At 43.2% G+C, this 20,920-nt stretch overlaps 5 protein-coding genes across 5 annotated transcripts in view; 2 read left to right on the top strand and 3 right to left on the bottom strand.

Moving 5' to 3' along the window:
- The window catches only part of kif19 (kinesin family member 19), a 100,387-nt gene extending 99,816 nt beyond the window's left edge, over positions 1-571 (bottom strand). Inside the window, exon 1 of the mRNA XM_080455302.1 lies at positions 466-571. Coding sequence (XP_080311428.1) covers positions 466-504 — 39 coding nt within the window. The 5' untranslated portion in view covers positions 505-571. The remainder of the gene's footprint in view (positions 1-465) is intronic.
- A 2,191-nt stretch (positions 572-2,762) lies between these two features.
- Positions 2,763-4,739, top strand: LOC308105172 (mitochondrial inner membrane m-AAA protease component AFG3L2-like; the record flags this gene model as incomplete). The annotated part of the gene is made up of 1 exon (XM_080455807.1): positions 2,763-4,739. One exon carries the CDS (start codon positions 2,763-2,765, stop codon positions 4,737-4,739), a length of 1,977 nt encoding a protein of 658 aa, XP_080311933.1.
- Positions 4,740-8,618: 3,879 nt separating this feature from the next.
- LOC308105173 (proteasome subunit beta type-2-like) lies at positions 8,619-9,218 on the top strand (the record flags this gene model as incomplete). Its single annotated transcript, XM_080455808.1, has 1 exon — positions 8,619-9,218. One exon carries the CDS (start codon positions 8,619-8,621, stop codon positions 9,216-9,218), a length of 600 nt encoding a protein of 199 aa, XP_080311934.1.
- Positions 9,219-11,639: 2,421 nt separating this feature from the next.
- Positions 11,640-12,332, bottom strand: LOC308104224 (PRELI domain-containing protein 1, mitochondrial-like). Its single transcript, XM_080454585.1, has one exon. It carries the CDS (start codon positions 12,255-12,257, stop codon positions 11,706-11,708), a length of 552 nt encoding a protein of 183 aa, XP_080310711.1. The 5' UTR covers positions 12,258-12,332; the 3' UTR covers positions 11,640-11,705.
- Positions 12,333-16,500: 4,168 nt separating this feature from the next.
- LOC308105174 (gasdermin-E-like) overlaps positions 16,501-20,920 on the bottom strand; it is a gene marked incomplete at both ends in the record, with an annotated part of 11,460 nt that continues 7,040 nt past the window's right edge. The window contains 6 exons of the mRNA XM_080455809.1: positions 16,501-16,563; positions 16,600-16,773; positions 18,056-18,126; positions 18,573-18,738; positions 19,602-19,717; positions 20,105-20,194. Coding sequence (XP_080311935.1) covers positions 16,501-16,563; positions 16,600-16,773; positions 18,056-18,126; positions 18,573-18,738; positions 19,602-19,717; positions 20,105-20,194 — 680 coding nt within the window. The remainder of the gene's footprint in view (positions 16,564-16,599; positions 16,774-18,055; positions 18,127-18,572; positions 18,739-19,601; positions 19,718-20,104; positions 20,195-20,920) is intronic.

The following is a 20,920-nucleotide window of genomic DNA, read 5'->3' on the forward strand; positions in this document are numbered from 1 at the left end:
ATACATTTGTTCTTTTTTTCATGATATGTTAGAAGAAAAACTAATAATAACACTGAGGTGCCTCCAATGTTTATGTGCCCAGTGGAGTCGACCTGTAGCCTATCCATCCATATTGGTTCCCAAACTTCTTTTGACCCAAACTAGTGAAAAATAGCAGATCTACAAGCTCGCAATGCCTTGTGAGCTTTTAGATATAGCTTTAGATTTGAACTCCTTCACAATTTTTCTTTACATTTATAACGGAATTTCTTAGAATGTTTTTGTTGTTTACTTTGTTTTTAAAATAATTTTATATAAATGTATATGGAATTTCTTAGATTTTTTGTTGTTGTTTACCTTGTTTTTTTTGTTTTTTTTTCATTATTTCAGAATTTTGGGGAGAAGGGGGAAAATCGTTTTGACATAGAAACAGTGATATATTATTATAGCTTATACACAGTTAGACTAACAACTTAGTAAACTCACAGTCAGCTGGTGGTCCTTGCACTCCCCTGTGTCCTTCATGGTCCCTAGCGGGGGGGGGGGGGGGGTGGTAGGTGGTCCTCGGCTGGGATGCAGCAGCAGAGACAAGGTGGTCGGTCGGTGGTGGTCCCTACTGACCAGCCGTTATACCTGCTGCATGGCCCCCTCTCTCTCTCTCTCTCTGGGGGTCCCGGTGGTGGTGATGGCGTACAGCTAGACTCCACTGGTCGCAGCTCGAACACTGGATAAAGGATAATTACACTAATAACAGTCCTATATCATTTGACTGATAAAGTGGCCGAGGTCTGCCGAGCTGGAGACCGAACACGGGGTTCAATTCCAACTCGGTGTGCGACAGTGCGCGAGACGTTACAATCAAACGCCACTGCAAATAATAACATGTACGTGGTCTGGTCGGTGGGCAACTGGTATCTTTACTGTCTCTAAAGTCACAAAAGGAGTCTCTCTTTCTCTCTCTGGTGGACGTGACGGGGTCTCCTCCGATGGTCCCTGCTTGTTTAGAACGGGGGGGTCCTCCTACTTACTTACTGTACTAAAACAACAATAACAACGAACTACAATAATAAGGATGGCAGCAGGTGTCGTCAGTCAGTCCACCTGCTCTCTACTGTATCGTGTATCCTCCCTTCACTGTTATCTTCAGTGTGTGTGTGTGTGTGTGTGTGTGTGTGTGTGTGTGTGTGTGTGTGTGTGCGCGCGCGTGCGTGTTGTCCCTGGAGACACACACACGACAGCCTAACAACTACCAGTCCAGCAGCAGGCGTGTGTATCTTTTCTTGTTTTTTGTATCCCCCCCCCCTTCTTTTGTTTTTTTACAGCACCGTGATGACACCTGCTGGAGGAAAACATGTACTGCTGCACATTAAGTGTTCCAAAATCCAAATATGTTTGCATTTATGTGTTCTTTCAACGTCTTTTAATGACTGAAGTGGAAGTATTTGTTTACATTTTTCATCTATTTAAATTTGTATTTGTATTAATTGTATTAATTAATGATAGTATTTATCAATATTGTTGATATTATTAATTCATATTATTATTGTTATTATTATATTTTCTCTGTATTTTGTACATAGTGTTATTTTCTCTGTATATTTGAACTGTTTGGTTGCTACTGTATATGTCTATGAATTGAATACCAAGGACCCCAATGGAAACAAGACCGCAAGGACTTTTTTGGTCGGACCTTTTAGATAAAGTATTATAAATGTAATTGTGATGTTTACATTTTTTTTGCCTAATAAAATATTCAATCAATCAATCAATCCCTTGTCTTGTATTTATTGTATTCTTTCTATGTGCCTGTGGCCGCTAATAAAGATCAGCATATAGCACATCATTGCTTATCTCCATATTTCCACTTTTTGTGTTTTTTTTCCCGTAAACTAACACCCTATACGTCATCATACTACAGTGTCACACAAAAGCATCTAAAGTAGCAGATCTACAAGCTCAAAACATGGTGCGAAGGGACACGTTTTGAGCTTGTAGATCTGCTACTTTGGCTATTTTTTTATTTGAATCCTGAAAAGTAACAGTTGTTGACATAACGAGGTTTCCATCAGAGATGATACCTAGAGCATTGGTTCTCAAAGTGGGGTCCGAGAACCCCCAGGGGTCCTTGGGGTACGTGTTAATATAGCATCACAACATTTTTTACCTTTTATACTTTGGCTATTCAAAAATAGCAGATCTACAAGCTCATAGAGCGGCACCAAGTGCCGCGCTATGAGCGTGTAGGTCTGCTATTTTTGAAAAATCGTGAACATGTGTGCAAACCTTTGAATATATATATTTTCATGCAAACCATTTTAACTCAAATCTTTGCTTCTGGGGGTCCCCGGAACAAAATGTTTGAGATGGGGGTCTGCGGCCAAATACATATCATTTTGGGGGTCCTTGACATGAAAAAGTTTGAGAACCACTGACCTAGAGTAATGGTTGTGTATATTGTGTTCATAAAATGTGAGCATGCATGGCACACGCACAATGTGTCTGTTCTCTTGTTTTGTTGACACTTTGTCATTGTCAACAGTATATTATGTTATATATGTTATGATAATAGGCCTATAGAATGTATTGTCCCAAGGGGAAATTTGTCGTGCAAAGTGTTAAAAATATAACTAAGCCTGTTGGGAACGCATGCCCCTCCAGTTATCATGTCGTCATCATGACCAAGGCATAGGCCTATATAACCACGTCCAGCAGCTACGCAAGTCTTCTTTAGTTCTTAAGTCTTCCTTTGACAAGTTCTGCTGGAAAACAGGAATCAGAAGGCCATGACATTAAGACGGAGAATTAAAAAACGAAGGGATCGTCAAGACTACTCCAACTGGTATAGTCGTCTGCAGTTTTGTTTGTACTTCCTGAGTGGAGCAGCCCTTACCTATTACTCATTCTACCATGATGGAGGGAGAGAGGTGACCTGGAAGGACTTTGGCAACAACTACCTCTCTAAAGAAGTGGTTGAACGTCTGGAAGTAGTGAACAAGCAGTACGCCAGAGTGGTGTTCTCCCCAGGGAACACTCCGGTGGACGGTTATGTGTGGTTCAACATTGGCAGCGTGGAAACGTTCGAGAATAACCTGGAGGCCGCTCAGAATGAGCTGGGTATCAAGACAGCGAACAGACTGCCTGTTCGGTATACTACAGTGCGAGACTGGACCTTCCTACTGAGCTGGATCACTTTCTTTGGCATCATTTGGGGATGTTGGCATTCTCTGAAACCCGGCCTGGGGATGGGCCAATTGTTCAGCATCAGTAAGACAACAGCCAAGGTCCTGACGGACAAAATAGACGTCAGATTTAAAGACGTAGCCGGCTGCGATGAAGCCAAACTGGAGATCATGGAGTTTGTCAACTTCCTGAAGAACCCAAAACAATACCAAGACCTGGGAGCCAAGATCCCCAAGGGGGCGATTCTGTCAGGACCTCCAGGTACAGGTAAGACCCTGCTGGCTAAAGCCACAGCTGGAGAGGCCAAAGTTCCGTTCATAGCCGTCAACGGCTCTGAGTTTGTTGAGATGTTTGTCGGCGTGGGCCCTGCCAGGGTCCGAGATCTGTTTGTGATGGCTCGTAAGAATGCTCCCTGCATTCTGTTTATTGACGAGATTGACTCCTTGGGCAGGAAGCGAGGTAAAAGGAGTCATGCTGGAGGTTATTGTGAAGCGGAGAATACGCTCAACCAGTTACTGGTGGAGATGGATGGGTTTAGCCCATCCACTAACGTTGTGGTGTTAGCTGGAACCAACAGACCTGACATACTGGACCCAGCTCTGAGGAGACCTGGACGCTTCGATAGACACATTTATCTCAGTCCTCCAGATATCAGAGGCCGGGCGTCCATCTTCAAAGTTCACCTCGGACCCCTGAAATTGGACCCTGACACAGACAAAGATGCACTGGCCAAAAAAATGGCCACTCTCACGCCCGGTTTCTGCGGTGCTGACATTGCCAACGTTTGTAATGAATCCGCGTTGATCGCCGCTCGACATCTCGCAGATTCCATAAACCACAAACACTTTGAACAAGCCATAGAGAGAGTTATAGCAGGCTTAGAGAAGAAGTCCCGGGTTTTACAGCCGGAGGAGAAGAGGACGGTCGCGTACCATGAGGCCGGTCACGCTGTAGCTGGCTGGTTCCTGGAACACGCTGACCCACTCATCAAGGTGTCTATCATTCCCAGAGGTAAAGGCCTGGGTTATAACCTGTATGTTCCTAACGACCAGTATCTGTACTCCAAAGAACAGCTGTTGGACAAGATGTGTATGTCGCTGGGAGGAAGAGTGGCTGAGCAAATCTTCCTCGAACGAATCACGACTGGAGCTCAGGACGACCTTCTCAAAGTCACGCAGAGTGCATACGCCCAGATAGTCCAGTTTGGTATGAACGAAAAGGTTGGCCTGGTTTCGTTTGAACCTCCTCGTCAGGATGAGGTGGTTCTGGAGAAGCCCTACAGCGAGGCCACGGCTCAACTCATAGATGCAGAGGTCCGCTCTATGATCAACGACGCCTTCCAGCGAACCTACAACCTCTTGACGGACAAGAAGGCCGAAGTGGAGAAGGTGGCCCTGCGTCTGCTGGAGAACGAGGTTTTGGATAAGGCCGACATGGTGGAGCTGCTGGGGCCCAGGCCATTCGCTGAGATGTCCACATATGAGGAGTTTGTGGAGGGGACGGGCGGAGACGACGAGGACATGTCTCTCCCGGAGGGACTGAAGGACTGGAACAAAACGGTCAAAACCAAGAGGAATTGAAAAGCATGGATTGAGCAGATCTCTGCAGGAATATGAGCCCACGGACCCCCATAACTCAGAGAGTGTACAATCTCAGAGTTACAGATCTGTAAGGGTACATTTGGTTTCTGATCAGTAATTTAGCTGTGGACCGCCTGGAACCCAATCAAGGACCCCTGGGGGTCCCTGAACCCCACTTTGAGAACCACTGTTCTGGAACTCCACCTGTCTGAAAGTCTGACTGAGATCTAGATTCACTAGAACCTTTTCTCTCTGCTAAAAGGACAGTGTTTCCCGGGTCGGGGCCCTGAATTATTTTCGGAAGTAAATATCCTTTTTTTTTCTACGTTTCCTACATTTTTTTGAAATTATTATTTCAAAAAATGTTTAAAAAATCTAACATTTTCAGGACAAAAAGCGATAATTTCAAAATAATCTAAAAACAATATCCATAAATGTAAAGAAACTTAATGAATAGTGAAAATAGCAGATAAGCTCAAGCTTGTGAGCTTGTACATCGGCTATTTCAACTAGCAGCTTGTAGATCGGCTATTTTCACTATATAGGACTTGAGTGGTTAATTCAGAATGTAAGTTTGGGTCCCTGGGAGACACTGAATCTTATCCTCTGGGTCTCAGCTGAAAATGTTTGCGAACCAAGGTTCTAGAGCATGTGAATCTCAACCTTTTTCATGTCTATGACCCCCAAATTGATACATTAGCCCGCGGACCCCCATTTGAAAAGATATGCCAGGGAGGGACCCCCATGTAAGAGAGGCTTTTTTTACGGTGGGGTTCTATAGCAGTGATTCTGAACCTTTTTCATTTCAAGTGCTCATTTTCCCCGTGCTCAATTTAACTTTAACTAGCCTTTTAACGTTCTCCTAATAAAGTTGTTTATTTTGTTTTGTTTGTTTGTAAAGCACCTTTGGGTACTAAGAAAAGCGCTATATAAATTTGATGTATTCTTATTCTTATTATTATAGAGTTACCGACCTGTAAGGGTCCACTCGGTTCCCAACTACTACTAACTATCACTCCTGGGAGAGCCCTCAAGGATTCCTGGGGTTCCCCGGACCCCACTTTGGGAACCAACTGTACTAGAACATTGTCCTAACCTAAATAAGTTGTAGAACTCCCTCTGTTACTAATTAGGATGGCGTGGTGTGTGGTGTGGATTATGTCCGACAGACCCTCTTGAGCCTTTTGGGCAGACTGAGACAGCTAGAGAGAAATGTGGCCCTAAGCCCGACACAGGCAATTTAAAGTGCCCAGTGCATTTGTGTCGAGACCTTAAAAACATAAAACACAGACTACGCAACCTTTTTAAAAGAGGTATTGGTCCTCTGGTCTAAAACTCTTACTAAAATATAAACAAGACCAGGAGACCTGGTTCTGCCAGACCCAGACTTCACATGACGTGTCAGCCTGTGTCTATGCCCATGTATGGACGAAAGGGGGACAGACTTTTATGGCTGGGGCCTAAGGACAAAGTGACCAAAACCTGTTTTTTGCCCATGTATGGAGAAAACAGGTACAAAACATGCCCATGTATGGACGAAAGGGGGACAGACTTTTATGGCTGGGGCCTAAGGACAAAGTGACCAAAACCTGTTTTTTGCCCATGTATGGAGAAAACAGGTACAAAACATGCCCATGTATGGACGAAATTGGGACAGACTTTTATGGCTGGGGCCTAAGGACAAAGTGACCATGCCCATGTATGGAGAAAACAGGTACAAAGCCTTGTGTAAGCCAGACCCCCTGCGTCCGGCAAACAGGCTACGCAGGTTCGTGTGAACAATAAAAGCTGGTAAAAAATAATAGTGAAGCAAGGCAGTTGTTGAAGGTTAAAGAAGGTAAATACCTATTTATTTAATAATAAAAAGCCCTTCACAGTGTTTATAATAAAAATGACACAATTCCTCTGGTACCCCAAATTAGGCCTGTGGCAGTGGTTGTTTGTTTTACGTCATGCCCGAGGCATAGGCCTACTATATATATATAACAATGTCCGGTGTCTAGGTACTGTAACTCTTTGCGATGTGTTCTTTTCGCCTTTAGCTATGTTGCGGACCGAGAAGCCAAAGGGGTACATCACAGTAAGACAAATAAAGAAACGTAAGGCCCACAAGAAGGACACTCAATGGCTCCGTTGGCTGCAGAGGTGGTTTTGGAGGGTAAAACTGCCATGGGATAAGAAGTGTCATGCAAAACTCCTGAATGGGTTATTATTTGTGTTATTTTTAGTAATTATGGTTGTCTTTTCATTTATATTCATTACTTACTAGTGCATGCCCACGGGCAGTGCAAACAGACAGACAGACAGACCGAGTTGGCCAGATGATTGGAGATGCCGGAGAATCGATGCCGATGGAGGACGGAGGGCTCCTCTGAGATATTATTTATTCAGAGATGGAGGGGGGGGGGAGAAGTGGCCTACCTGGAAGGACTTTGGCAGCAACTACCTCGCTAAAGGAGTGGTTGAAAGTCTTGGAAGAGTTGAAGATAGCACTACTACTGAACTTCAAATCAAAAGAAAGAAGAAAACAAATTGAACGTGACACAAGACAATGAAGCAACATATCAATATATGCAGCATATCAAAGGTATGCCATGAGGGCCAGGGTATTACACAGTCAAACAGTATTAAAAGCTATAGCGAGAAAAGCCGATCTCAGGGCTCTGGCTGGGATGTATGGCTGAATGAGATCAGATAAATATGGAGGGGCCAGCCCATTTTGGGCTTTAAACAAACAATAAAGCAGACGAGGAGCCAGTGGAGTGAGGCGAGGACTGGTTGCGCCCTTTCTTGCCAGTGAGGAGGCGAGCGGCAGAATTTTGCACAAGCTGTAGATGTCTGAGAGCTGACTGATCAATGCCTGCATACAGAGCACTGCAGCAATCAAGCCTCGAAGAAGTAAAAGCATGGATGACCTTCTCTATATGTCGGATGGGGGCAGATAGGCCTGGCCAAAAGCCTAAGTTTGGGGGAAAAAACTTGCTTTGACCACAGAACTGCTTATCAAATTTAGTGTACAACAAGGTTCTTAACTGAAGAATGGATATTGACACTGAGGGGACCGAGCTGGGTGATAGGTGAACTAGAACCGTGATAACATTTTTTTTTAAATTCATTCTTGCTTTCATTCTGTGTTAAAACGTTTGTGTTCATCCAGGATGTAATGTCTATGAGACAATTCAGCAGACATTATTATGTTTGTGACATCCACCTTCCACCTTTGACCCCTAGGCAATTTTAGGATAGGATAGGATAACCATTCAACGTAAATAGGTTTGTTGACAACTTCTCTAAACACTATTTTTAATGTTTGACCAGTCTGTGTCTTCAGTTGTCTATTACATCATCTGTGACATCTACTGTATGGCGCAACAGTCCAAATTTGGGCAAGGATTCAGCCCAATCTGAGCCCCATTGACCTCTGTTAAAAAAAAGAAAGATATTGGATATTTCAAAAAATCTAAAACGTAAATAAATGCATGTAATACTACGTTGGCCTAATGGTAGTGTGCACAAGAGTGGTTTACGAGATCAGCCCCATACAGACAAACAAAACGAAGACACAAAAGCCCCCTTGCCTTCGGCCTGGCAGAGACACTATTCTCACTAGCTGTTACAGTTGCCTTTGCCAGGATACAGCTCAGGTAAATAAGGTGTGCTCTGAATTTTATATTTCTATTTTTGGAGACATTGACAATTCCTCTCGGCCAATGAGTTTGAGGTAGGAACTGTGACGTCACCGCCAGCACATAAGAGAGGGAGAATATAAGAAGGACACCCACTTATCTTTAGCTCTGTATCCTGAACAAGTGAGATTTCTGTTCTCAGCTATTCCAATCGTTTAAAATATATATATATATAACTACCGTAATCTGCACAATGGAATATTTGCTTGCCATACAGGGCCCGGATTTTGTCCTGGTAGCGGCTGATACCGTTGCAGTAAACAGCATCGTCCAGATGAAGCAGGACCACGATAAGATGTTCAAACTGAGCGAGAAGATATTGCTGCTGTGTGCGGGAGACTCAGGCGACACGGTGCAGTTCGCAGAGCTCATCCAGAGGAACGTTCAGCTCTACAAGATGATGAAAGGTTACGAGCTCAGTCCGGCTGCCGCCGCGAACTTCACCCGGAAGAACCTGGCGGACTACATTCGAAGCAGGACTCCGTACTACGTGAACCTGTTGCTGGCAGGTTACGACGACACGGACGGTCCAGGTCTGTACTACATGGACTACTTGGGCTCCATGGCTAAGCCCCCCTTCGCCGCCCACGGCTACGGAGCGCAGCTCACCCTCGCCATCCTGGACCGCTACTACAAACCAGAGCTGACCCGCAAGGAGGCGGAGGATCTGGTGAAGAAGTGCGCAGAGGAACTCAAGAAGCGCTTCGTCCTGAACCTCGCCTCCTTCCGCGTGCGCTTGATCGACAAGGACGGCATCCAGGACCTGGAGACGATCACCCCCGGCGCGAACTGACCGCTTCCCGTCCAGACATATTAAGCCCCCAAGGTCGGTAGAGGCGCTTAGTCTCCAAGTGGCCGACTCTGGTACTGCAGGTTTAATCCAATTTGACCACAGCAGTCAGTTCATGGCTCAACCAATGGCATCAAGGTAGTTTGTGACATGGATGTATTAAGGACAGTGATGCGCATGTGGTGACAACAATGACATAACGACTACCCGGAGTGAGGAGTGAGCAACTTCATTCAAATTAATGGCCGGGGATTTTGGGTCCATACTCTAGATAATATATAACCCTCACACATTCTTTTTTTGGGTATCATTGCCCTTTCTCTTTATGTTCTTATTATGTTATTAAGCAGTGACTCTGTTGATATGAGTTCATACATTACAGTTTAAAACCCGTTGGTTCTCAACGTGGGGTCCCGGGACCCCACAGGGTCCTTGAGGAAGTTTACGGGTCTTTAACTCTGAGAGTGTACAAATGGAACCAAAGTGTAAGGGTCCAGTTAAAATAACACAGGAAGGTTACTGTGTAGACTGGGGTTCCAGAGAGGAAAAGAAAAATCAGCCGAGGGTCCTTGTAATAAAAAAAAGTTGAGAACCATTGATTTAAATAATATATATAAATATATATATATGAGTAAGAGAAAAGAGACGTCGATAGACAGGTCTGCCGAAGAAGACTGAGATACTTGTTTAGAGATGTTCACGGTAGCGACTCAAACTGCTGGTGCTGGTCTTGCCAAAGTGAGACACTAATGACAATGTCATGGCTCAGAATGTCCGTAACAACTTTGTCCTTTAGAAGTCAGGATACGTTGTCAATCCAAAGGACAGATTTCTCCTCAGTAATCAATAAAGCGCGATCTGGTCCAAAATCGGATCTCTGCGTTCCTGGATTTCAGCGTCAAATGTGAGCATTCTTTAATAGAAAAAGCTTTTATTAGACTATTATTTGCGAGTGGGGTTAAACTTAACTGTAACTTATTCTCATTACACATGAGAGCATTACTTTATTAACGTTCACGTTCAGTTGATCCATCGTGCGATCGAGTTACTTCCAGACATAACAGATGTACAAGTTGTCAATGCGGTGCGCTTGCAGGTCTGTAGTTTTTTTATGGTGTTAAATGGGGAGTGGAACAATGCAAATGATCTACACGGGAGCGAGCTTGTGACCCTTTCATGCATCGCACACTTATCCCAATATACGCAAAATATACAGGACATAGCCTACACGTTATTTACGACCAGGTTAGTGAATGAGGCCTAATTGCCCCTAGCAAAGCAAAGGCTGTCCAATCTGTACCCTGGGGGTGACTAAATACTAAATTATTCCATAATCTTTACCACTTGAATCCTAGCATCCCTATTCTGGTGCTAACATTCTGCAAAAATAGCAATGATTTGCATTTTCTGTAAAGATATTTAGTGTCGAGTGAAAAAAGGACAGGCCTAGTATTTTCTTTCTTACTTTTTTTTTAAAAACTTCTTTTTCAAAGCCTACTGTATGTGATATTGGCTATGGCTATGTCACCAATATCTCAACTATACAATACAATCCTATATCAAAATTAGCTTAAGGGAGGATCGCCCGGTGGGTCGACCTCCGATGTCGCGCTCATGTCACCATGACCAAGCCATAACCATATAAGGAGTTCCAAATGCAGCTACGCCCCAAATATGGAGTGTGTGTCTACCTTAATGTGTCGTCATGGCATCAGGCGCAAACAAAGCAGTCGGCTCCATATGCCAATGATGAAACAAACTAACCAAAAGTTCTGGGTAGGGTTAATATTGTGGAAGGGAATGTATTTTTCGATATAATTCATAATGGAGCCCTTTCTTTTATAGGTTATCCAAAAGAGCAAAATATACTGTAAGGGGAGAAGGAATACCTTTTAGGCAATCATAGCATTGACACGGATATGTGTGAACAGACCAAATATTGGGCAAAGATACAGTACAGTATAGAACACTGGTCATGGCCTACAAGGGCACGGCACAGTGGTGGGAAGTGAGGAGAGGGGACCCCAAATTCATTGGCAAAACTAAGCTATGATGACTAAAACTATGGCTAAATATATTGACAATTTCGTCAAAAAAACTAAACTAAAATGTTATGGATGGGACTAGTGGAGAAGAGATCCAGTAGAACTGAGACAAGTCATTTTATGTTTGGTTGCGCTCCGGTTGTTGCGCTCTGAAAATAGCAGCTCTACAAGCCCAATGCGTCGCAGCTCTGCTATTTTCAGCATGCAACCAAGTGTAAAATCAGCCATTACGACGCCATCAAGGCACCGCCAAAATACATTTCTGTCGACAAAATCAACTGTGGATTTAGTTGACTAAAATGTTATGATATTTAGTCAACTAAAACTTTTCAGATGACTAAAATATGACAAAATGACAATTTATTTAAAAGGCTACGACTAAACGAAATCTAAATTTGCTCTCAAAATGAACACTGTGTCACGTCCAGCGCTGCTTCCTCTGCCTTCATCGTGTCCCTGGGGGTTCTCCTCCATCATGCAACTTGGACAGCGCATACTCCAGCCCTTTCATGGCGTTCTTCTGGTTGGCCTTGTAGCGGGCCAGCGCAACCTCCTGGACGGCTCTGTTGAAGCCGTAGACACCGGAGGAGATCCAGACTTCTCGTCTGAGCTGGGTGGACGAGGAGGAGGAGGAGGAGGAGGAGGAGGGCCGGAACACACAGCGCTCCTCCACCTTCATGAGCGCCGTGTGGCTGACGTTCCGGGTGTACGTGGTCAGGCTCCTGGAGACCGGATCCAGCACGGAGTCCTCCACCAGGTGGACGCAGCGGGACATGTTGACGTCGGGGAGGAACCTCTCGGCCCAGCGGGGCAGCCGCATGGTCTTGGTCAGGAGGCGTCGGGAGAGGAGACGGCGGTCGGCGGTCAACTCCCGGTACACCACGTCCTCCGTCAGGACGTGAGCGCTGAACCGGCTGGGGTAGATCCGCCAGAAGGCGGAGACGACGTGGTCCCACGCGTGTCCGATGTCCGTGCTGCTGGAGAAATACCTGACCATGTCTTCTCTCAGTGTTAATTTTGCCGACTAACACTAAAAGACTAAGAGTTTTATATTTAGTCGACTAAGACTGCACCGTCCATTGCTGACTCTCTCGTCTGGCACACAAACGTGATTCTCTACTGACAACATTGAATAAATATAGTGTCGTTGACCCATATATGAAACTCCATATTTGGGCAAGACTGATGTCATATACTGATGACTAAATGTCAGATCTACAAGCTCATAGCGCGGCACTCGGTGCCTCGCTATGAGCTTGTATATCTGCTATTTTTGAATAGCCAAAGAAATCTAAAATGACACAGATGCGTCCCTCGTCTGGCACATAAACATAATTCTCTGCTGAAACATTGAATAAAGATAATGTCGTTGACCCATATATGAAACTCCATATTTGGCCAAGACTGATGTGATGACTTCATGTTGATGACCTCAGTGTGAAGGTCCATATTTGGGCAAAAGTGAAGGACAAGACAGATACTGTGTACAGTATCAGTCTTGTCCTTCACTTTTGCCCCAATTTGGACCTTCACACTGAAGGTATACTGCGAATATCAGACATAACGGTGACATGTTGAGACTCTGCATGCCTGAATACAGATTAACTGAATAAAAAACAAGACCAGGAGACCTGGTTCTGCCAGACCCAGAATGAAGTCCTAGTATGTAACACACCAACAACCACTTTATAATACTTGTGACATAATAATGATGTCATGAATAGTTCGTGACGAAAGGGGACGAAAGGGGGACAGACTTTTTTGGCTGGGGCCGGGGGACAAAGTGACAGACTTTTTTTTGGCTGGGGCCGGAGGACAAAGTGACCATGCCTACGTATGGTCGAAACAGGTACAAAGCCTCATGTAAGCCCGACCCCTTGGGTCTGGCAATAACTAAAATGATTTTTAACTGTGACATTTTTCATGGTTATCCCCAGGCCAATGAAGTGAAATCTTGTTTTTTAATAAATAATTCATCATTTATTTATTAAAATGTATTATGTTGCAATATTAATGAAATGCAGAATTATGTAATAATAATAATTCTAATCTTTATTTGCACACAAGACACTGTATTATCTACAGTCCCACTCATCACTGGTGTCAAATAATAGAGCGAACACTGTCTCCCTCTGCTGGACAGTCCATGTCATAAAGAATGGTGCTGATAAACCACATGAAATCTGGGGCAAATATTCAGCACAAATATCCAATCTACAAGATCACTGTAAGCGTGTAGATCGGCTATTATTGGCTAAGAAATTTGGTGTAGAGGGAAGAAAACACAGGGGCCTAGTATTGACCCTTAGGGGACTCAGTATAGTAGGGTTTACAGTGAGTGGTTAATATACACTGCTCAAAAATAATTAAGGGAACACTTTGATCCCTTAATTCTTTTGAGCAGTTTGTGTTAGCAGTATGTACACACTCAAAATAATTAAGGGATCAAGTGGTCCCTACATTTCTTCGAGCAGTATATTAAAGTATAAATATAGTAGGGTTTAAGTGATTAGTATAATAAAGTATATAGGTGGTTAATATTGGGACAGAGGGTGTGTTTTGTCACCTCACTGCACTGTGGAAGAATCAAACTCCAGTCTCCATAGTGGTGGACATGAACTTTACCCGTTTCACCCACACATCGCATAATAGTGTGCGGTGTGTGTGTGCGCGTGCCATTGTGCCCATTCACTGAAGGTTTTTTAAACTTATATTTATCATCAACATTTTAGGACATAGAACCATAATGTGTGCACAATTCTCAGTCAGTGAAATTCCACTAAGCTAAGTGCAGTTCTGTGTCCCACACTCCCACGATATTCATTTTTGTAATCAACTGACTGTTCTGAGGTCTGTTCTTGAACTTCTTCATAGCGGCATGAGCCAGTAAGGCACAGTTGGTGTGAATCTGTTTGGGTGCCTATAACAGATTATTCCCCCCCAACAGTTTTTGTCTGAGTTAGTGCACCGTTTCTTTAGAGCACCGTTCATTGTAAATACACCATTTAAAACTAACCTACCGATGACGAGGATGCCATCACGGAGTGACAACGCCGAAGAAGACACAGAAGACCGAGCTGGCCTCACACTACTATATGAAATATGAGGTTTCACACTAGCCGTTTCCTGGACCAATTTTTGAACTTTTTCTAGGTTATCTGGGAGGAGTTAGCATGCCACAGCTGTGTATGTATGATTCGTTATTAAAGCCTAGACATGATACGAGCTGATCCACATTAATGATTAATGTAGAGTAGAGCTCATGCTGTGATTGTGACACTTGACAACCTATAAGGGGAAAAAATAGACAGCATACATGTGCATGCAGGCAAATTCATGCAGACTGTTACCAAGTGGGATTGTAGATCGGCTTAAAGTCAGTGAAAAACCATTAAAAATGTCATTGATGGACCAGGAGGCAGGCTTGCAGGTAAAATAAAGGTGTTTTATTTTGATCCAGCTAGGCCTGGATTACATAAGTGAATACATAACTCAAGACAAAACAAGTCAAAACTCAAACAAAACAGGTTGAAAGAGAGGTAAGATGCAAGCCTCTCCCCATGGCAGCCGCCACTCAATTGAGCTGTTCTCCTTTATGTAGTCTATTACAGACCCCACCCTTGGCTTTAACCCATTAATACCTGGAACGCATCTGTGTCACTTTAGATGTCTTTGGCTATTCAAAAATAGCAGATATACAAGCTCATAGCGCGGCACCGAGTGCCGCGCTATGAACTTGTAGATCTGCTATTTTTGAAAAATCGTGAAATTTGTTTTTTTAGATTTTTTTCCAAAAACTGTTAGGATTTAGATGTTTTTAAAGAATCGCCTCAGGTCTTTCAACCAACCCCAGTGCAGTAGTACTAGCAATCCACCCAAAATGCTCCCCATGTATCATTAATCAGCTCTTCACGCACCACACCCACTAGGCTTCACGGCAGCTTCCCCATAACAGCCAAGGAAGGTTTTGAAAGGAAGAAGTCGTGCGGTCCGCCCTCTCGCACCGGAAGTTGATGAGATACATTGCAGTGGATGGAGCCGGCTGGACCAGCTGGTGAACAAACATCATTTCTGAACGATTGCAACCTTTGTTATATAATCGGTTCAGGAATGTGAAAGAAGACATATCACAGGTTGTTTTATACTCACTTGCTTTTCGATGTGCACAGTACCTAATGTTTATTGAGGCATCTAAACAACGGCAGGTATCGTATCTCGGAGGTATCGCAAGATTTGGCTGCCAGACAGGAAATGGTGGACAGTCTCGCGATACTTTGGCCGTTCAGAAACGTACTTTGTGCTCTTTAGATACCTCTATAAAATTATACAGTGTGCACATCGAAAAGCAACACAGCAGAAAACAATGTGTCCTTTTATGTTCCTGAGCTGAGTATTTTATAAAGGTCTCAATCGTTCAGAAATAGTGTTTGTTCATAAGCTGTCCAGCCGGCTCCCACCCAGTGCGACCAATCTGCCGGCTGGAATAGCAGGATAGAAAAAACGACGTCGGCGTCTCTTCCTTTTAAAACAAATTCCTTTATGACAGCATCTGATAAACAACAGATAAACACAAGCCAGTCCAGCACCTCACAAGTCCAGCACCTCGCGACCGCCGCGAGGTGGGGGGACCCAGGCTGGGTGGGTCCGCCCACTGCGGTGCTCGCTGCTTATTATTGTATAGTTAATTAAACACAGTCCATTTGGTTACAGCGGACTTTTGGGATGAAGAAAAAAGAAAAAGAAAAAACCTCTGACATCTACACTTCATGGAGTGTATTTTTTGTTCTGAATTAACCGAAATAAAGTTTAAAAAAAAAAAAAAAAAAAGGAAAGTACCCGGGGAAAAAAAACGTTTTTTTTTAACTCGAATCTTTGCTTCTGTGGGTCTCTGGAACAATATATTTTTAGATGGCGGTCGGCGGCCAAATACATATAATTTTGGGGGTCCTTGATATGAAAAAGTTTGAGAACCACTGATATAGAAACATACGTTTTTTCAGAATACTGATGGGATTTAAAATACATTTGTAGAATCGGCATCAGGTCTTAATGGGTTAATGTCCCCCTATATCGGTATCGGAAATTAGGAGTTGGACAATATCAGATATTGGGAAAAAAGTGGGGTGGGTCTATGATGGATCTGCGCACAAGAGTGGGTACCTCAGGTAGCACTTCCACGATCAAGAGTGGGTAGACCTTAGGTTGCACTACTTCCATGAGCATGAGTGGGTAAAAACCAGTTAAAAACACTCCATGCGAGCGCCGCACAGAGAAGACAGTCCGTGCACTGTGAGATGCAGGACCAGTGGCAGCTGGTCCTCCCCCTCTGTCAGCACAGACAGTGGCAGCTGGTCCTCCCCCTCTGTCTGCACAGACAGCTGTCCATTCTCTGTCTTGAGGGTCACATTGGATGTGATGAGCAGCTGTTGCGCCCACTGGAAAGCCTTGTCATCCTGTAGGGGGAGGGGCAGGGACTCCAGAGGACAAGGAGTCCTATACCTGGCACGCTCTACCTGTGGGATGGACACAACAGACCAGACCTGGCTCAGGGTAGAAGACACCCACAGTCACAAAGCTAGAGGGAGCGTTAATAACGATCTGGTACCACCCACCCACAAAACAAACATCTCCTTCTACAGCACTGCCACCCAGGTTTGGAATAGTCTAACCCCATCCCTCAAAATATGCAGTTCGCTGGGATCATTCAAAACAGCCCTGAAAATTCACCTTTCAGGTGGCCAAAAGAGGAAGTAGTACCATTTTCCCATTAGACAGACAACCCCCCCCCCTTTCTTTGACTCTCACTCACTCCCCCACCCCCCATTGTTTGTACATAGTCTTATTTTTTGTCTGCATTTTTTGTTTGAACATAGGCTATAGTGTTATTATTTCTCCCCCCCTGTATTTTTCTGTTTGGTGCTACTATATATGACTATGAATTGAATACCATACTTCTACTCCACTACATCTCAGAGGCAAATATTATACTTTTACTCCACTACAATAATTTGAAAACCTTTTTTTTTTAACTTTAGATTTTTATCCCGCGATTTTTGTAACCCATTTTTTTTTTTCACCCGGTGCCAATTTCCTAAGTGATCCTGGGCGCTACACCAGCCCTACACCAGCGCTACACCAGTCCCCCACAGCCAGGGAGGCCAGGGCCGAGCTCATGCTTCCTTCAATGCATGAGAGCCAACTGACCTTCTTGTCACCTGACAGGGGGGAGTTTCCCCGGTAGGACGTAGCGCGTGGAAGGAACACGTTATTCCAACCAGTTCCCTTCCCCTCCATCAGGCGCCCCGGCTGTCATGGGGGAGGCGTTATAGCGACCAGGATTACTACATGTTTTTGTGAGGGTATTAACTACCCTAGGAGACACGGGGAGAACATGCAAACTCCACACAGAGTAGGCCCTTTCGCCTAATTTGAAAACTTTAGTTACTAGTTACTTTGCAGATATAAATTGTTATATTATAAAACATACATTAACCACTTTAAGCCTATACATAGGCTATTTGAAAATAGCCGATCTACAAGCTCACAACGTATCGCAGTGAGCTTATCTGCTATTTTCAAACATTTTAGTACTTTTACTGTTATTACTTTAAGTATATTTTGATGCCAATCCTTTTATTTTTTTTACTTTTACTCAAGTAACATTTTGAACGCAGGCCTTTTACTTGTAACAGAGTATTTTTATATTGTGGTATTGCTACTTTTACTTAAATATCTGAGTACTTCTTCCACCACTGCAGGACAGACAGACAGACAGACAGACAATGTTAGACTGACCAGGGCATTGACGGCCTCCAGAAAATCAGGACTGCTCTCACTCAGGAGGTCCAGTGCTTCATCAGGTAAAGCTACAACAATAAACACAGATGTTAGATTAGATGTTTTGTACAAAATGCCTCAGATAATGAACGCAGTGTCTACGCACATCCCCACTATAGGACAAGGAAGATATGCCACCCAACTTTTTTTTTCTTCAAATCAGCCTCATGGTGGCGCTGTAAAAGGCAGATTCACGTTTTGGCCTATAACTCCTGAACTGTAGGTCAAACAATCAACATATTTTTTCCCCTGGATTCTGTGGCAGTTCTTCCTTGGCCGAGTGGGGATGTGCGTGCAAAATGTCACGGCAATCGGAACGCTGAGTTCATGATTGGAGGCATTTCGTACACCTGTGAGTTGTCACACAATCTCAGCTCCTGCTAAAATGATAAAACCAAATAAGGAATAAAATAGAATAAGAAGATAGAACTGTGTGAGTCTTATCTGCCTGTTTATGTAGTTTTTGCACCCTAACCTTCCATGGCGCTGACCAATATATGAACAGCAGTCAGGGGGCCTAGGTCAGGATTGAGCAGGTAGGGTCTGAGCAGGTCTAATACGGCACTTGCAGAGTTGCTGTGACTGACTGAGCCGTCTTGTTCAGTCTCCCCTGGTGCATCACCTGAGCACCACTCATCCAACTGAGAGAAAGACAAAGAGATAGACCTGTTAACAAGAGAGACAGGTGACAGTGACAACAACAGACAGATTGATAGACATAATGTGGATGGAAATGCAGATGGACATGTGGAGAGACAAATAGATAATGGAGACAGAAGGATAAACAGACAACAAATAGAAGACAGACAGATGGGTAGAGGAGAGACAAACAGATAAGCAGTGGTGTAAAGTAACTAAGTACCTTTACTCAAGTACTGTACTTTTGTAAAAGTACAATTTTTAGGTATTTTACTTTCCTGGAGTATTTCCAGTTTTCAGTACTTTTACTTCTACAATCTACGACATTACATCTCAAAGGCAAATATTGTACTTTTACTCCACTACAATGATTTGAAAACTTTAGTTATACTAGTTACTTTGTACCTTTTGATTATTATTACAAAACATACATTACTTACTTAAGCCCTATATACATTTCGGCCATTTGAAAATAGCCGATATACAAGCTCACAATGTGACACATCGTAGATCTGCTAGATCTGCTATTTTCAAAAGATTTTTGTACGTTTTATACATTTGAAAACTTGGGACTGAAATGGGACTTTCTACTTTTGGTACTTTAAGTACATTTTGATTCTAATACTTTTGTACTTTTAATCTTGTATCAGAGTATTTCTACATTGCAGTATTGATACTTTTACTTGAGTAAAAAAGTTTGAATACTTTTTCCACCACTGCAGATAAGGGAGTAAGGCAAGATGAAAAAGGGAAACGACAAAAGCAGTTGAAATGTCAGTGAAGGTGGGGGGGGGACGACGACTTGTAGTCATATAAGTGTCTTCGGGTGCTGAATAAAAATGTGTCAGGTCTCTGTGTCACTCACAGTGTTTTCTACATCCCGGAGAGCATCTCTGTCCTTCAGCACTTCACACAACCCCTGGAACAGAGCAGAACCAGTGGACCCGAGAAGCTCTGCCAGCGGCCGCAGGTTCTTTATCTCTGTGGATTAATATAGAATGAATACATTCCATGTTTTCATCATTATCTGCAGCAATGACATTGAATGATCCAAAATGTATTTCAAAATATACGTATACATGTCGTTTTAACTAAAATGCATAATTGAAAACATACTTTGGATTCCTGTAAATACATTATACTGTACTTTAGATCAACGTATTATAATATGCTTGCAATTGTCCCTTGCAGACGCACGCACGCATCTATATTGTTGCTATACGAGTAGTGCCTCTTCTGATAATCAGAAGAGGCACTACTCCCCTCTGAAATTAGTTACGTTTCTCTCTTCTTCTTGAAGAGAGAATATGGTCTATGATTGAGTGAGTGAGTGAGTGAGTGAGTGAGTGAGTGACTGTAGAAACGTACCGAAATGATCTTTAGAACACCAGGCATCCCAGTCACCGGGAGGCCATTTCGAACGGTACACTTCGTGAAAGCCTCCATGGTTCTCTATCTCTGTGGATTAATATAGAATGAATACATTCCATGTTTTCATCATTATCTGCAGCAATGACATTGAATGATCCAAAATGTATTTCAAAATATACGTATACATGTCGTTTTAACTAAAATGCATAATTGAAAACATACTTTGGATTCCTGTAAATACATTATACTGTACTTTAGATCAACGTATTGAACTTATATATAAATGTTTGTATTATTCAACACAATTACATCTTTTCAACACCACTTATGTCATGAATGTAGAGGGGGGAGAAAGGGAAGTAAAATGCACTAGTTCATTTAATATGCTTGCAATTGTCCCTTGCAGACGCACGCACGCATCTATATTGTTGCTATACGAGTAGTGCCTCTTCTGATAATCAGGAGTAATTGACCATATTCCAATTAAAAGGCTGTCATTCACAGGCATCGGAGCTATGGAGCCCTCGGTGCAGTTGCCCCACCATGTATGTACTAATAACACCAATATTAAGTACATACTAACATAATCGTATAGATGTGGGCCTATATGATTGCGGTAGATATATCGACAAAAACATATTACACTCTCCTAGAAAATCAGCGGCTGGCATAACAGGATGTGTAATTTTGTTGTAATACATTTTCGTTAATATGTGGTGGCTGTCTGCTTGTATTGCTAATTTGTTTTGTCTTACCTTCCTAAATGTTAAATATTAAAGTGATAGTCCACATAAATTGAAAAACTATTGTTAT

The sequence above is a fragment of the Gymnoscopelus braueri genome, assembly GCF_963280865.1.
Source record: "Gymnoscopelus braueri genome assembly, chromosome: 17".
NCBI classification, from domain to species: Eukaryota; Metazoa; Chordata; class Actinopteri; order Myctophiformes; family Myctophidae; genus Gymnoscopelus; species Gymnoscopelus braueri.

Bases quoted from the DNA above. Each gene is read 5' to 3' on its own strand.
- LOC308104224 (XM_080454585.1), bottom strand. From the start codon at position 12,257: ATGGTCAGGTATTTCTCCAGCAGCACGGACATCGGACACGCGTGGGAC.